The 18,393-nt window shown below is 44.1% G+C and overlaps 1 protein-coding gene across 2 annotated transcripts in view; it reads right to left on the bottom strand.

Moving 5' to 3' along the window:
* Window positions 1–18,393, bottom strand: part of VPS33B (VPS33B late endosome and lysosome associated) — a 792,141-nt gene that overhangs the window by 111,875 nt on the left and 661,873 nt on the right. For both annotated transcript variants that reach the window (XM_086958170.1, XM_086958171.1), the window contains exon 22: window positions 4,905–4,983. In XM_086958170.1, the coding sequence (XP_086814296.1) occupies window positions 4,905–4,983 (79 nt within the window). The remainder of the gene's footprint in view (window positions 1–4,904; window positions 4,984–18,393) is intronic.

Below are 18,393 nucleotides of genomic sequence, written 5' to 3'. Positions count from 1 at the left end.
AGCACAACCACGCGCATTTTGCAAAGCTTCCAATTGCCACCAGACAATTTGTGCGAGCGCGCCGCGCTCTGTCTCTGCTGCCACACGCATTCAGCTCACCAGGCTGCACACCCCTCACCCCCATATGCTCGCTCGCCAATGTCCCTCCCACCCATCCTTTGATCTCCACCGCGAGTTCTCACAGGCTCCTCTCCGACTCCTTCCTCTAATGGCCCTCTCCCTTCCCAGCACAGAGCGCGCATCACTTGTTCACTCTAGCCTCTACCCAAAGCACTACTCACCTCCCCCCTAATCGCTACGCTTCCAGTGGCGTTGTCTTGTTGTTTTATTAGAATCTACATAGACTTGGCGATGCCCAGTGCCTGGCAGCCCAGAAGCCCGTTAGTATGGGCACACGGGCTTCTTTGGTGTGGCGTGGGGAGTCGTGTATTTGTGAAGCCTGTCCAGCCCACACTCTGCTGCCCTTTTGTAACCCGATCAGACGATAGTTGGCTTTCCTGCCACTCCTGTAACATCTGGGAACCGGCTCCTGGAGTCACGCATTCCGCACTGTCTGTGTTTTACGGGTATATTGGTTTAACAGGTATGTTCATTGTGCCTGTCTAACACCCCTCACTTCCCCCATAGAACACACTACTTCATAAGTTAAGCCTGTCCATGCCGTCGGGACCCTCACATTATCCTACAGCAGTGGTCTTGAAAAAATTTCATGTCAAGCCCCCCTTACACACATTAATTCCATAGACCCCTTCTGCAAAGTAAAAATGTGCTCCCGAACTTAATAATTCACGGGTTAAATGTTTTCAGTTGGTAATTCTGTCCTTCTCTGTCCGGGGATCTGCCCTCTGGAGGACATAGTCTCGAGGCAAACCTTCCAACTCCAAACAACCATACACCCCACTAAAGCTGCGTCCCTCCCCTCAGAACTTCAAACAATGCTCACGGCGAGGCCTCGGGAACTAGGCACGACAATACCTCCTTTATAGGCCAGTTTTTTTTAAAGCGCAAAGTCGAGCCGAAGGTGTCACAGGACCACTCGTTGCATTTCAGACAGACACATTGATATTTTTTAGGCACGGAGAGATTAAGTAATTTGTTATTTTTAGAATGTGAGGCTTCGGCCGAAGCTTCAACCCAGTCCCCCCAGCTTCAAGTTTGGCCACTCCAGCCAGTACGCCACATCCTCTGTTAACTTCAAGATGCCAGAGTAATTTGATATAGACACAATCCACCTGGAAGCCTAGCTAGGGTCTGTCATGGTGTTGCCTCACTTTAACCAGCATTGGCATAGCCAATAGGTCTCACCTTTTTTCTGTTCTAGGTATATGTGTTCGAACAGTCTTTGGGGTCAACTCGTGATTTCTTGAGCTGTAATGTCTATGAGAGCTCTGGTAACAGCCCATAAAAAACCTGTGTTGTTGCTGGGGCCTCATTCCTGCGTTTCTGCCAGTCTTCAGAGAGACTTTGAGGAATGCACGTCCTCGAGATAAGCACAAGTTTTATAGGGTCCTTTTGTTTTGCCCATAGAATTCCTTGTGTCCTCTTTAGAAGTGGAGTGGGGGCGGGGGTTTTATGACCTTCCGTCGTACGCTTTCCTACCCGTTCTGGTCTCGTTTCTTAGAGGTTTATGGTGCTGTTCATTCACACTTGCCAGAGATGCCAATAGAGCTCTTTGAGCTTCTAATTTAATTATGAGCTAAGAAATGTTTTATTGTGTACTATACCGTGATGCCAAATTCTGTGTGAAGTCTGTGCATTGCAACAAACGCCTAGACGCGCTGCTGAATTTTGCAAAGCCTGCTGGCAGACTCCTGCAGGATTACCACCACACCCACCTCCCTCACGTCCACCACCACATCCACCAGCACCACGTCCACCACCACCACGCCCACCACCACTAACACCACTACCACATCCACCACCACCACGTCCACCACCACCATGTCCACCCCATACACCACCACCACCACATCCACCACCACGTCCAACACCACCACGTCCAACACGACCTCCACAATCACTACCTCCACCACATCCACCACCACTACATCCACCACCATTACGTCCACCACCACTACGTCCACCACCACACCCACCTCCACCAACACCACGTCCACCACCCACAAACACCACCACATCCACCACCACGTCCACCACCACCATGTCCGCATAATTGCATGCAACATAATGACACTCTACTCAATGCAACATACACTCCAAATACCACTCAATGCCACATAGTTACACGCCACATAATTACACTGCACTCAATGCAACATACACTCCAAATAACACTCAGTGCCACATAATTACACGCCACATAATTACACAGCACTCAATGCAACATACACTCCAAACAATACCACTCCGTACCATATAATTACACACCACACAATTACACTCTATTGAATACAACATACACTCCACACAATACCACTCAGTGCTACATAATTATATGTTACATAATTACACTGCGCTCAATGAAACATACACTTCAAATACCACTCAGTGCTACATAATTACACACCACATAATTACAATCTACTGAATAAAACACACACTCCCGACAATAACACTCAGTACCACATAATTATATGCTACATAATTACAATGCAACGTACACTCCAAACAATACCACTCAGTGACACATAATTACAAGCCACACAATTACACTCTACTGAATACAACATACACTCCTCATAATACCCCTCAGTGCCACATAATTATATGCTACATAATTACACTGCGCTCAACGCAACATACACTCCAAATATCACTCAGTGCCACATAAATACACGCCTCATAATTACACTGCACTCAATGCAATATACACTCCAAATACCACTCAGTGCCACATAATTATATGCTACACCTTTACACTGCGCTCAACGCAACATACACTCCAAATACATCTCAGTGCCACATAATCACACGCCACATAATTACTCTATCTATCTATCTATCTATCTATCTATCTATCTATCTATCTATCTATCTATCTATCTATCTATCTATCGCCCTCACTATATCTATCGCCCTCACTCTAGCTATCTATCGCCCTCACTCTATCTATCGCCCTCAATCTATCGCCCTCACTCTATCTATCTATCTATTGCCCTCACTCTAGCGATCTATCGCCCTCACTCTATCTATCGCCCTCAATCTATCGCCCTCACTCTATCTATCTATCTATTGCCCTCACTCTAGCGATCTATCGCCCTCACTCTATCGATCTATCGCCCTCACTCTATCGATCTATCGCCCTCACACGATCTATCGCCCTCAGTCGATCTATCGCCCTCACTCGATTTATCGCCCTCACTCGATCTATCACCCTCACTCTATCTATCACCCTCACTCTATCTATCACCCTCACTCTATCTATCACCCTCACTCTATCTATCACCCTCACTCTATCTATCACCCTCACTCTATCTATCACCCTCACTCTATCTATCACCCTCACTCTATCTATCACCCTCACTCTATCTATCACCCTCACTCTATCTATCACCCTCACTCTATCTATCACCCTCACTCTATCTATCACCCTCACTCTATCTATCACCCTCACTCTATCACCCTCACTCTATCTATCACCCTCACTCTATCACCCTCACTCTATCTATCACCCTCACTCCATCTATCTATCTATCGCCCTCACTCTATCTGTCTAGCTATCGCCCTCACTCTATCTGTCTATCTATCGCCCTACCTCTGTCTATCTATCGCACTCACTATCTATCGCCATCACTCTATCTATCTATCTATCTATCTATCTATCTATCTATCTATCTATCTATCTGTCTATCTATCTATCTATCTATCTATCTATCTATCGATCGCCCTCACTCTATCTATCTATCTCCCTAACTCTATCTATCTATCGCTCTATCTCCCTCACTCTATCACCCTCCATCCATCTATCTATCTATCTATCTATCTATCTATCTATCTATCTATCTATCTATCTATCTATCACCCTCCCTCTATCTATCTATCACCCTCCCTCCCTCTATCTATCTATCGCCCTCACTCTATCTATCGCACTCACTCTATCTATCTATCGAACTCACTCTATCGCATCACCACAGCATCACTCAGCACCACCACAGCATCACTCCGGGGCACCACAACATCACTATGCGCTACCACAGCATCACTCGTTGCCACCACAACATCACTCGTCGCCACCACAGCATCAATCTGTGCAACCATTCAACAACAACTAGTTCAAATATGTTCTCTCAATGTTTCAAACTTTATTATAAATGTCACAAAAAGATGTTAATATTTCACTTCTATTCTTGGATTTTTGTCACAATAAAATACACTGAACATAATCTTCACAAAAGTTAAAGCTATTGCCATTATAAATTACAATAATTTTTATTTAAGTATTAATTATTTAAAAAAATTAAAAGCCATTGTTATTTGTAATATCAATACATCTAAGTCACGTAAATACAACACATATTGCATTACAAATGCTATAGGTGTCACATTTGCGAAAGTAATAACTATTGGCATTGTAAATGAAATGACACATAATAAAAAATGTGTCATTTACAATACCAATAGCTCAAACTTTCCTAATGCGAGACCTATTGCATTGCAAATGCTTGTTTTTGGTAGGCACAGGAGATTAAGTGATTTGCCCAGCATCCTTGGATGTGGACGCCACTGAGTTTCGAACCTTGTTTTCGCAGCTCCAAAGTAGGCAGACTAGCCGTCAGGCCACATCCTCTCCCTTTTACATATGGATCAGGATTAAAGTATAAATTAAAGAGCATGTGACATTTGTTAGTAGCAAAACACAATTCCAATCTGCCAAAGAAAGAAACGCAGGCGCTCATCTAGCCACACACACAAGCACGCGCATAACATAAATAACATGCACTTACCTAATATGCCTGCAAATTCATTTCCATTGAGAAGTCGAGTGATCTCTTCCAGCCCTGTCCAGCCCCTTCTTTCTAAAACCTGAACGGAGAAGAAGAGTCGGGAACATTAGAAGACTTTTTTCAGACAAAAATGAGCATATGTAGAAACAAAGGCCATTACCGAAATCCCAAAAAGTCAATAAATAGCAGAGCCCACAAGCACAGTTATGAACCCCTCCTAGGCGGCAAGCTCGCTTCCTTCTTCTCAACCCCTTGCCAACCTGCATCCCTTTCCCCCATAAACCATTCCAGTGACAACAGGTTACGGTGTATAGAAAGGCCGCAGTTTATTTTAGAACATGGATTAAACATCTCACAAGTTATAGATTGGTCATTCGCAATCATCCATGTTACTATTATCATGCATTGTTCGCTCCATGCTTGGCGTTGCCCTTGTATGACAGCATTTTCTATTCAATGTGCCCCCTTTTGCAACAATGTCTCAGTGTTTACGGGTCTAGGCTTCCCTTGCTACCGACTTTGTGGGTGTTCGTCAGGACTGGCCCGGGCTGCAAGTGCCGTCCCGTTTGCTTTGGAAACTTGCTTGCCACTAGCCTGCTCTTCAGTGCCGCTGCCGTGTGGCATCCCAAGGACACTGTGCGAGTAGCTCTTCTGTTCTGCCTGTGGTTGTGTGCTGTCATTACCTCACCCAGTGTCTCTGCCGTGAGGCATCCCAAGGACACTGTGTGAGCAGCTCTTCTACCTATGGTACTTTCCCCTTCGGATCTTTCGGTTTAACGATAGGCAGCAGCTTCCCCCTTTTCCTCCTCCATTGCTTCTGTTCATGAAAAACCCATTTGTTCCAGGACCCCGACTATGTTGAGTATGAACATGTCCATGCCCACCCTGGTCATGTGCACCCCATCCTCCAAGTAGTATCCCGGTGACCTAAGGTTAATCAGACCGTGTCTTACAAAACTCCAGCTGTTTACCATTGCATATATTTGCCATGGTAGATGTTCATATTGTGCCTTGACCCCTGGTCCATTGGCCCCCTCCATGCCCTGCACACTATTACTTATGAACATATTACGTCTCCCGGCCAGGGTAGTTTGGCCAGTGATGCCGGCCACCATCTTTTCCAGCAGGGTTCTTCTTCCAATGGGCGCTAGGTCGTTGCTGCCCAGGTGAACCACTACAGCGTGCAGCACGTCGCCCTGTCGTAGCATCCCTTGTACCACGGGGAGCAGGTGGTCCCATCTCATGCCCGACCGGCCCAGCCAAGTAACTTCTGTGTTACAGAGCCAGATCCCTCTGAATTCTAGCTGCGCCACCGCACACTGTTGTGCCTGGGTTATGTACGAGTGTCCCAAGATCCATACTCTCTGGCGCCCCCGTCTTGCCTAAAGGAGGGAAACCACAACTCAGTACCCAGTGGGGCATATGTACATTTTCAAGGTGCTCGACGCCCATCGCCCCCAGTCGTGACCTGTTCTGTGTAGAAACCCACGTTTGCCGCGGTGGTCGGGCCCCAATGCGGAAGGTCCCCTTTTGAAACCATTGACCGCTTGCCCCCCTCCACTGTTATTGGGTGACTAGCAGTCTGGATGGGGATGACCAATCTAGTGTGCCCCCGTTTTTGCCGTTTTACGCCTTCGGGAGGCGATCCGCACGGACCCCAGCTTCGCCTTACTGGCCCATGTTCCGAACCGTGCTTTGTTCTTTGACATGTAACTTAAGAGAGATGATATAATGAACAATACTGGAGGAATTGAACCTCCCAGCACACAGATTTGTATTTTAATTTACCATTAACCTTGGCAGACACACAACATACCAGACTGTAATGAAGGCAATGCAAATGGTGTGCCATGTATGTTATATATTTGTTCATTTTTATTGTTAGGTCAAACAAAAACACTGCAAATTCGTAAAAACCGTCACACTCTATTAAAAGTAATTATTTCTAAAAGCAAACTCTTCAAACAAAATATCGTTTTAATCCAAGAAAAAACAAACCTAACAGTACTTTGGATGCAGAGTCTGGACCCCTTTCCAGAAGAACTAGAGACGCACACAGCTGCCAGAGGACTCCGCCTTTCGAAACACCTACACTTCACATGCAGGCAATTTATCAAAGAGGACAATGCTATCAAAAACAGAAACCCCACCAATGAGGACCGTAACAAAAGCACAGTAGCCTCCAAGGCTATGAAGCACTGCACTAACCCCACAACTATATTCACTAACATCTGACCATGTCATTGGCCCAGTGAAAAGAAGCAAATGGGCCCCCTAGCTGCCATTTGAACTCTGAAATACAGCAAAAATCAGGATTCAATAGCCCCTCAAGCCTCTGGGCTATGGTACCACTGCACCTGCTGCACCAATGGAAGCAGTGCAGGCCCCTGTCTACCTCTCAATGACTTTAGAATTAGATTGGCCCGTGCACAGCCTGAAATTTAAAAAGTTGTGTCAAAGGTATTCAAATTCAATAGGTGCTCCTAAGGTGTCGCCCTCCACCCTTGGGCGAGTAAAGTAAAGTGTGAATAAGTGCGATCAATTGAAAACTGATGGCATCCCTTAGGGCACTCTGATTAATGGTGTAATCCTCCGATTTGTAATCAGAAGATAAACATGGGTAGTTTAAGGGTTTTATTTGCTTTTTGTCAATTATATTCACTTTATGTCCATTGTCAATAAAGTTTTGTTGCAAAAAACATTATTCAATCAAATTCCATGGATATACATTGTTAAATCTAGCTCCAATGCATTTCGGGCATCTGCCCTTCATCGGGGAGCATCTAAAGCAAAACAACATACATTGCACAATAGGTAAAGTGTATAATGTCACAAATGAAATTAATAGAAACGCCTGTGATGATATACAAAATGAACGGTGTGACTAAACTAGGCTGATGAAGGATTCAGAAAAGGGGGTGGTGATGAACAGAGTGTCTGAATTAAGCAGACCACTCTTACCCAGTCCAAAGATCAGGGCTTGATCCATCACCGTTATTTATCTCACTGCACCATCCCAGCTCAGAACCTGGCTATATGCAAATCAGTCTGTCCCTGGCCCAGTGCATCATGGGAACAGGGCAGACTAAACTACCAAGCCAATTCTTCACCAGAAAGGAGACAAGCTACCGGGGACCGGTTTCTGGCATTTCAGCCGTCTTCGGCCCGGCTTGCTTGAATCCTGATGGTGCAGTGAGAAAGGGACTCATGTCTGAGTATACCCTGCCACACCTTTAGTGGCCAAAAACGATTCAGAAAAGGGGGTGGTGATGAACAGAGTGTCTGAATTAAGCAGACCACTCTTACCCAGTCCAAAGATCAGGGCTTGATCCATCACCGTTATTTATCTCACTGCACCATCCCAGCTCAGAACCTGGCTATATGCAAATCAGTCTGTCCCTGGCCCAGTGCATCATGGGAACAGGGCAGACTAAACTACCAAGCCAATTCTTCACCAGAAAGGAGACAAGCTACCGGGGACCGGTTTCTGGCATTTCAGCCGTCTTCGGCCCGGCTTGCTTGAATCCTGATGGTGCAGTGAGAAAGGGACTCATGTCTGAGTATACCCTGCCACACCTATAGTGGCCAAAAACGATTCAGAAAAGGGGGTGGTGATGAACAGAGTGTCTGAATTAAGCAGACCACTCTTACCCAGTCCAAAGATCAGGGCTTGATCCATCACCGTTATTTATCTCACTGCACCATCCCAGCTCAGAACCTGGCTATATGCAAATCAGTCTGTCCCTGGCCCAGTGCATCATGGGAACAGGGCAGACTAAACTACCAAGCCAATTCTTCACCAGAAAGGAGACAAGCTACCGGGGACCGGTTTCTGGCATTTCAGCCGTCTTCGGCCCGGCTTGCTTGAATCCTGATGGTGCAGTGAGAAAGGGACTCATGTCTGAGTATACCCTGCCACACCTATAGTGGCCAAAAACGATTCAGAAAAGGGGGTGGTGATGAACAGAGTGTCTGAATTAAGCAGACCACTCTTACCCAGTCCAAAGATCAGGGCTTGATCCATCACCGTTATTTATCTCACTGCACCATCCCGGCTCAGAACCTGGCTATATGCAAATCAGTCTGTCCCTGGCCCAGTGCATCATGGGAACAGGTTCTGAAACTGGGATGGTGCAGTGAGCTAAAAAACGGTGTTGGATCTAGCCCTGATCTCTTGACGGGGTGAGAGCTTTCTGTTTAATTCAGAGACTCTGTCCCTCACCACCCCTTGTTGTAAATATTTTTGTCCACCCTAAGCGTGGAAGGGTATTCTCAGATGTGAGACCCTTGCTCATTGCACCATCAGGATTCAAGCAAACCGGGCCGAAGACGGCTGTAATGCCAGAAACCGGTCCCCGGGAGCTTGTTTCCTTCCCAGTGTAAGAATTGGCTTTTGCAGTTTGGTTTGCCCTGTTCCCATCATGCACTGGGACAGGAACAGACTAATTTGCATACAGCCAGGTTCTGAAACTGGGATGGTGCAGTGAGCTAAAAAACGGTGTTGGATCTAGCCCTGATCTCTTGACGGGGTGAGAGCTTTCTGTTTAATTCAGAGACTCTGTCCCTCACCACCCCTTGTTGTAAATATTTTTGTCCACCCTAAGCGTGGAAGGGTATTCTCAGATGTGAGACCCTTGCTCATTGCACCATCAGGATTCAAGCAAACCGGGCCGAAGACGGCTGTAATGCCAGAAACCGGTCCCCGGGAGCTTGTTTCCTTCCCAGTGTAAGAATTGGCTTTTGTAGTTTGGTTTGCCCTGTTCCCATCATGCACTGGGACAGGAACAGACTAATTTGCATACAGCCAGGTTCTGAAACTGGGATGGTGCAGTGAGCTAAAAAACGGTGTTGGATCTAGCCCTGATCTCTTGACGGGGTGAGAGCTTTCTGTTTAATTCAGAGACTCTGTCCCTCACCACCCCTTGTTGTAAATATTTTTGTCCACCCTAAGCGTGGAAGGGTATTCTCAGATGTGAGACCCTTGCTCATTGCACCATCAGGATTCAAGCAAACCGGGCCGAAGACGGCTGTAATGCCAGAAACCGGTCCCCGGGAGCTTGTTTCCTTCCCAGTGTAAGAATTGGCTTTTGTAGTTTGGTTTGCCCTGTTCCCATCATGCACTGGGACAGGAACAGACTAATTTGCATACAGCCAGGTTCTGAAACTGGGATGGTGCAGTGAGCTAAAAAACGGTGTTGGATCTAGCCCTGATCTCTTGACGGGGTGAGAGCTTTCTGTTTAATTCAGAGACTCTGTCCCTCACCACCCCTTGTTGTAAATATTTTTGTCCACCCTAAGCTTGGAAGGGTATTCTCAGATGTGAGACCCTTGCTCATTGCACCATCAGGATTCAAGCAAACCGGGCCGAAGACGGCTGTAATGCCAGAAACCGGTCCCCGGGAGCTTGTTTCCTTCCCAGTGTAAGAATTGGCTTTTGTAGTTTGGTTTGCCCTGTTCCCATCATGCACTGGGACAGGAACAGACTAATTTGCATACAGCCAGGTTCTGAAACTGGGATGGTGCAGTGAGCTAAAAAACGGTGTTGGATCTAGCCCTGATCTCTTGACGGGGTGAGAGCTTTCTGTTTAATTCAGAGACTCTGTCCCTCACCACCCCTTGTTGTAAATATTTTTGTCCACCCTAAGCGTGGAAGGGTATTCTCAGATGTGAGACCCTTGCTCATTGCACCATCAGGATTCAAGCAAACCGGGCCGAAGACGGCTGTAATGCCAGAAACCGGTCCCCGGGAGCTTGTTTCCTTCCCAGTGTAAGAATTGGCTTTTGTAGTTTGGTTTGCCCTGTTCCCATCATGCACTGGGACAGGAACAGACTAATTTGCATACAGCCAGGTTCTGAAACTAGGATGGTGCAGTGAGCTAAAAAACGGTGTTGGATCTAGCCCTGATCTCTTGACGGGGTGAGAGCTTTCTGTTTAATTCAGAGACTCTGTCCCTCACCACCCCTTGTTGTAAATATAGGCTGATGAAGGGCAGATGCCCGAAATGCATTGGAGCTGTATTTAACAATAGATATCCATGGAATCGGATTGAATAATGTTTTTTGCAACAAAACTTTATTGACAATGGACATAAAGTGAATATAATTGACCCAAAGCAAATAAAACCCTTGAAAACTACCCATGTTTATCTTCTGATTACAAGAGGAGGATTACACCATTAATTAGAGTGCCCTAAGGGATGCCATCAGTTTTCAATTGATCGCACTTATTCATACCTCTCAATGACCACACCCACCCCATTCCAGCAGAAGTAAACACCGAGAAAGTCTCTGGCAGGCGCTCAGAAACAATATATCAAGCCAATCTGACTAATAGCTGAAAGAAGTTGATGCAGGGCAGGCAGGGGAGCGGTGCTTTGTATCGGCTGCATAAATGGTAGCTGCAAGCCTGATCCAATGAGAAGTGCACAGCCTTCAACAAATATTTCAAGGTGTAAGATTCGAGAGAATATCAAAAGCACACCTGCATGTGACATCAGCACACCTATGTCTGAAAGTGAGCAATATTTAAAACCCCCTCGAAATACAATCCAGTCCCCAAAAGCTCACTTCATATGAAGATGAAACCATCCCATCATTAATCATAAAAGCAATACCTAGAGAAGTATTGACACCGCTACTAAACATTGGCAATGGATTACTTCCTCAAGGTATTATGTCCTAAAGACTGATCATATTCTACCCCTCTTCAAAAAAACAACCCTGGCTCAGGATGACATCACTAAATTTCGCCTAAGCACACACCTTTGGTTGCTTGGAAAGATCAGGGGAAGCCATCAATATTCAACATCCAACTCAACGCCCATCAACAGCACTACTATTCCAGCTTAAGATCCTATTCCAGCACAGTGGCAACAACTTTTCAAGTGACTGACAATGCCCTCAAGATTGCAGACAATAATTAGTGAATCCCACCAGTTTATCCTATTAAATATGTATGCAACCTTCAATACTAATCGACCACCAAGAAAAGCTTAACATGGTGGCACTCTGAATGAGCTTCAAAGGCACCAACTTTCAACGGGTCAACTTATACCTGACAAACAATTCCAAATGAGCTTCTCCAGATATAAGCCTATCACATGCAGCATCTCAAATTGGTTTCAGCCCATGCATGCAGCCACTGGGATCCCTACTGGCCCACTTGGATGTCAGCCCCCATGAGTATGAGGAAGACACCCGTTCCTACTTAGGGGTAGAACTTTTATCCACAACATCACCCACCCTAAGAAATGTTGCACTAATATCAAAACAGGGATGTCCAGGCCAACTGTAAAGCGACCTTTCCCACTGTGGAAATGTATTGTAGTGTACAATCTGCATTCTGGAAATGGAACGTTCAAAAATGTTACATCGTGTGTAAGAAAAGGAGGTATCCCCGACTAAAGTTCCTAAATCGGGATCACTATATTATTTGAAAAGACAAGGATTTAGGATTTAGGCACTGAATGCACATGTAATTTTAGTATTAGGACTTTACACTGACAATGATCTGGATTTTTCATGTATTTTGTATAGGTACATTTGGAACGTACATCATGGCTTCCTGATGAAGGCTAGTAGCCGAAACGCGCGTAGCAATTATAATTTATTTCTATCCATGTTTTCGGATTAATATTAAGTATTCATGTATATTTTTTGTACCTTATGGATCTATTTATGAATTGCATATTTATATTGAAATGTATTGTGACGCATGAAAATTACAAAGAGCACAGCTTGAGATTCATTGTTGAATCTAAACCAATGAATGTTAACAAATTAGATCCTCAATAATATAATTAAATAAAGCCTCTTTTTTACCATATGCTATACTGTGTATTGTCAATCCATAGTCAGTATTCTTTGTTGTCAGTTTGTGTCCATTTGAAATTCTTGTTCCTAAATCCTTGTCTTTTCAAAAATGTTACATCACCAAAATGTCACGACGTTGCCAGTAGTATGCCTGGTAACCTGCAGCTGGCGCAGCTCTTTAAGTCTACTACTGCCAATGTTTGTGAATTCCGAATAGTAGTAAATCTGCACCACTTCATAAGTACATATAGGGGTGCAGATTTACTACTATCTTTGTAAATCACTCACTATTGGTCTGTAGGTTCCCCATTCAAAATCTTAACAAACTAAAACCTCTTCTTGTCTCTGAGGACAAATGTACACTTTAAAATTTGAAAGGCCTGTTTTCATCAGATTAGGAGAAAAACCAACACAGACATTGCAGGCTTTATTCACGGTCGCCTGACACAACTACTAAGCCAAGAATACATGTTTTGGGTCCCGGGTGTCACACCCTTAACACCCCCCTGAACCGCAGCCCCTGCACCTAATGAAAAATATCTGGCTAACTGACTTGAAGGTCTTATGTGTTGAAACTAGAGAGGTGGACCACTGTCCAAGGGAACAGGGCACTGATCAGTCAAGAGAAAGAAGTTCCCTTTGGTTGAAAAATTAACACCAGAACTATTTGTCTAAATCAAACCTGCATACCCAACCATACAGCTCTTACCATTTCCTCATGTTCTCCATGTAGTATCCAAAACATATGCCCAATAGAGATGTAATACTTACAAATATTTGTTTATTTTTGAAAATTTCAATATAGAAAATTCTGTGAATCAGAACATAAAAATGGTCATTACATTTCTTTAACCCAAAAAACAATAAATACATTGTTTAAAATGTATGCATAGCATAAACTGTACATCCTAATCCATAATGGCTACATATGTTAAAATACGGTGCAAAAACAATAACGTAAAATACAAAAATACAAGAAAGAAACCCTATAGGCACAGTTTTATACAGACTGATGCACACCAAGATCCAACACTGTGAACGTATAAAATGAAAACCCTGGTTGAATAACTATTCCTTTCCCAGGCGTTTTTACAGTTGTTGATGTGTTTCGGTGGTATGAAGACAAGTTTAAGTACCACCTGCAACAGGACTCTAGATAAGGGGTTATACTGATCTTTTCAACAGTGTATCCTTATATCCTTACTTAACGTTTCTTCGATTGGCTCTAAAAGCCCGAACAAAAAAATATATCCCAAAAACGGGACATAACCTTTAGGGTCAATCGATTGACCTAGGAGACACAGCTAAGTGTCTAAAATTAATTGGAGCTGAAAAAAAGGCTAAACTACAGGGGAAGCAATGTTATGATTATGAAAATGCTAATAAGGACATAACGTTATCTGTTAAAACTAGTAGAATAATCCATTGGGACTTGGATGCCAATCATTCGTAAAGGCCACATGAACTAACAGAAACTATTGAGTTGTTCTAATCTGAATAAACCAACATTAAATACACCAACCATTAAGGCTATAACACTGTTCAGAAGAGGAGTGAAACCCCTTATCAAGAGTCCTGAAGAAGGCGGGACTTAAACTTGTCTTCATACCACCGAAAAGCGTCAATGCCTGCTTTTCTTGAATCCAACTGTTAAAACGCCTGGGAAAGGAATAGTTATTCAACCAGGGTTTTCATTTTATAAGTTCACAGTGTTGGATCTTGGTGTGCAACAGTCTGTATAAAACTGTGCCTATTGGGTTTCTATCTTGTATTTTACGTTATCGTTTTTGTGCCGTATTTTAACATATTTAGCCTTTATGTATTAGGATGTACAGTTTACGCTATGCATATATTTTTAACAATGTATTGATTGTTTTTTTGGTAGAAGAAATGTTATGACCGTTTTCAATGAAATTTTAAAAATAAACAAATATTTGTAAGTATTACATCTCTATTTGGGGTATATTTTGGATATAACACTGAGAACATGAGGATATGGTAAGAGCTGTATGGTTGGGTATGCGTAGTTTGATTAAGAGAAATAGTTCTGGTGTTAATTTATTCAACCAAGGGGAACTTCTTTCTCTTGGCTAAAGGTCCTAGCCCACACTGTGGTCTTTGTGGGACTCAGATTTTTTTCATAATTTTTTTTTTTTCCGATGCACCTTCTACTTTTCTAGTCGGATGTACATTTTCAGAGTTTATGAATAATTCTTTGAACCCGGGACCGTGGTGGGAACACTGTCTTATTGTCAAACTTTCATCAAAGACCAGCGTTTATTCTCATCACCCCACCCCACCCAACCAGACCCAAAAAGGTTCAAATGGTGTAATCAGTATATTGGGACTCTGGCCCACAGGCGAATCTTGTGTCACAGTCTTCTATCCCATGGGATTTATCCCATCCCATGACCAGTACAAGGAATGCAGATTCTATCTGCTGACTTGGAGCTATGAGTGTGACTGAAACAGAGTGTTTGGCCATGTGAAACAAATTTTTATAAAGGGAGGAGTGGCTTAGCTGAACAAACATCATGGTAAGGGTAGCCAAATTATGTTAATAATATACTGAAACAGATCACTAAACGTCAATTGTAAGAACGCTGGCAGTTAGGCCTTCTCTAAGAACTGCCCTAATAGTATTTGCCGTGGGCCGCCTACTACTTTAGAAGTTGTGATTAATTTGGCATATTGGAATGCTAGTGCACTAACTGGTTTAAGCCGTTGCTCCAGACAGGTTTGCCGACTGTTCGATACCTATTATTTTTAACACATTACATATATTAAAACGGCTTTCGGTCAGTCTCTTGTTCGTGCTTGGATAGCTTTGTTGTCTGTCTTACTTCCCTGCTCCTGATTTGAAGTTTTTTCTCCCTATTCTTAGAGCATCTTAGAGCATTGCAGTTGCACAGTGTTTTGGTTGGATAATGTATCCACCCACTGACATCAGACCTTGCTAAGGAGTGCATAGGTGGGACTATTTACTCCCGCCTCTCTACCTATCTCTCTGCTCTACTCACCTGTTTCCTCCATCCTCCTCTCTTTCCTCCTTTCCCACCCCTCACCCAGTGTCCTCTTGTCCTTCAGCCCCCTGGTGTTTTGTTTACTTTTTTGACTCCTGCCACGTTATTGGTAGACATCCATTTTAAAGTGGTCTTCTGACCATTCCAAAATGGCCTCCCCATACGCATTTATAGTGATCATCTCTGAATGGGGTTTTATTTTATTTTAACAAATCCTTTTTAAAGATAGCTCCACCATCTTTGAACAACGTTTATTAAAACACAACAAAATGTATTCCAAGATGGCTGCAGTGGATAAGCTTGCATCTCTGGCGGCCACTTTTCATGCATTTTGATATGTTTGACAAACCCATTCCAAGAAGGCTACTACAGATGCACGTGCCTTCGCGGTAACGGTCTAAGACCAACAAAAAAAAATCAATGTTGAAGTAAATAGGTTTCATAGCATTTGCCAGTGCTTGTTCTAGCATGGTCATTTATATTGATTATAAGTTTACTTTGGTAGTGTTGTGGTTTTGCATCAGATCCTTGGCAATACACCATGTGGACAGGCAACCAGATCACTAAAAAGGCATGCAGAACTAATTTAGTATTCATTCAGTTGGTCAAATGCTAAAGCATAAGTGTCTTAGTTTGGCCATTATGATAATAAGATATTGCACTAAATGACAACCCTGAAAGTGCTATAGGATGAAGATTCATTCTTATGGCTCTGCCCTCAATCGTAGCATTTTTGCAGTGATGTCTTGATTAGCAATATTTTTTCATGTATATATGTTTTTTTATGAGGCTGCCAATAGCATGGACAAAGTTCCAAAGCAGTGGAGTGCTGCAGAGTAAAAAATGCAGTACACTTTGGGAGCAATGGGACATGGAATAGTGAAGGTAGAGGGTATTGGCTGCGGTGAGGACAGGACAAACGAGGAGAGGAGAGAAGGATGGAGTGGTGAACATGCACTTTGATGTGAGGCTGTAGCATATGACCCACCATGTTGATTTATCAAAGTTTGTGAGGTGGGGAGTTACACAGTTTCATGGTATTATTTAAACAGTTATGCCTTGCGTTTCTTTCTGAAGAGAAGGGGAGATGGTGATCACCAGATTTCGGTCTAGAATTCTAAACCCTGGGTTTGTAGATTAAGAAATCCTGATCTCTTTCTTCTGCATTTTGTGGTGTCAAGTATTGTAATATTGCTATTGCAAGTCATGCATCACTCTTTGGAGGTCTGTATCTTGAATACCAGGTAAGGTGATGTGCTACCGTGTACAATTTCTGGGTTATGCAGAAGGCAAGACGGTGATACTGGTGTGTAAAGGGTTTCTGTGGAGGTCTCTGCATATTAGTCATATCCTGTTGAGTTTCCAAAGACCTTTGCCTTTGCATGTACAAAGCTCTTTAATGGAGTCTGGCAAGTAAAGCATTGCCTCTCGTGAGGTGGGTCAGAATGAGTGCCTGACTGGTTGTTCTGATGCAGTTGTCTGGGAGGAATGCCTTTACTCTTTGCAGCATTGGTTATCTGATGCCATGCAATTTTGGACTTGTGCACTATGTGTGTTTTGAAGCTGAAGGTTGTGTTAACGTGGAAGCCCAAAGAAGTGGGAAGCCTTCCAGGTACATTTTGAGTTATTGTTGTACTTAAAGTTGTTCGCGGTGCTAGCAATAGGACTACACTTCATCTTGTTGGTTTTTTTTTCCAGAACAAAATTTTATTGTCATTTCAGATACGATTGCAAGACATCCACAGTACTCCGAACACCGGAGGGGTTGTGAGCATATAATCAAGAAGCAAAGAATAGCAATCAGTACAGTAAGTAGGATAAAGCATTGGCATTGAACTACCCTTACCCCCCAACCCCATAAAACGACCCCCTCTTGAGTCCCACCCTAGCCCTGTTCATGATGGCCACCTGGATCTAAGCTAATCAGTCTATACAATAGTGGTAATACACTCTTACCATCGCCCCGGTTCTCAGAACAATTGGTCTCCAGTTACATCCTGCTGCGTCGGTGGCTCCAGCCACAGCCCCCTGTATTCCGCCCACCTTTTCCAAATTTTATAGTGCTTTCTGGGGCAGCCACGGGCCTCAAACACTTGACGTTCCAGTCCCATATAATAGTCCAAACCCCGCTTCCATACCTCTATCGGGGGAACCCTAGGGTCTTTCCAGGCGCGGGCCACGTCCCTCTTGGCCACTGTAAGACCCAGGAGTAACAAGTGTCTTTTATATATGTTGCCACCCACTTGCTCCAAGACATGTAGAAGGCCCAGCTGCAATGTACGTGGGAGCTGCCAGTCCAGTACCTCAACAAACAGTCCCATACACCCCCCCAATACCTCTCCAGTGCCCCACAGGACCATACTGTGTGAAGGAACGTGCCCACCTCTCTGCCACACCTCAGACAATCGGGGGAGGCAATCAATCCGGCCCGCCACAACCTCTCTCTTGTGTAGTAAGCCCTGTGTAGGTATTTGAATTGGATAAAGCGCAGTCGTACGGCTATGGCCGCCTCCCTTGGGGCCGCGAGGGCCTCCCTCCACCCCTCCTCATCAATTTCTCCGACGTCTCTCTCCCAAGTAGACCGCCAGCCGTCCAGGGAGGGGGAGCAATGAATAACCAGTGATTGATAGATGCGGGATATTTTCTTTTCTGTC

Source organism: Lissotriton vulgaris, chromosome 2_1, assembly GCF_964263255.1.
Source record: "Lissotriton vulgaris chromosome 2_1, aLisVul1.2, whole genome shotgun sequence".
In the NCBI taxonomy this organism is placed as follows: Eukaryota; Metazoa; Chordata; class Amphibia; order Caudata; family Salamandridae; genus Lissotriton; species Lissotriton vulgaris.
Note: the sequence above shows the minus strand (reverse complement) of the source record. Positions and strands in the feature narration are given on the sequence as shown.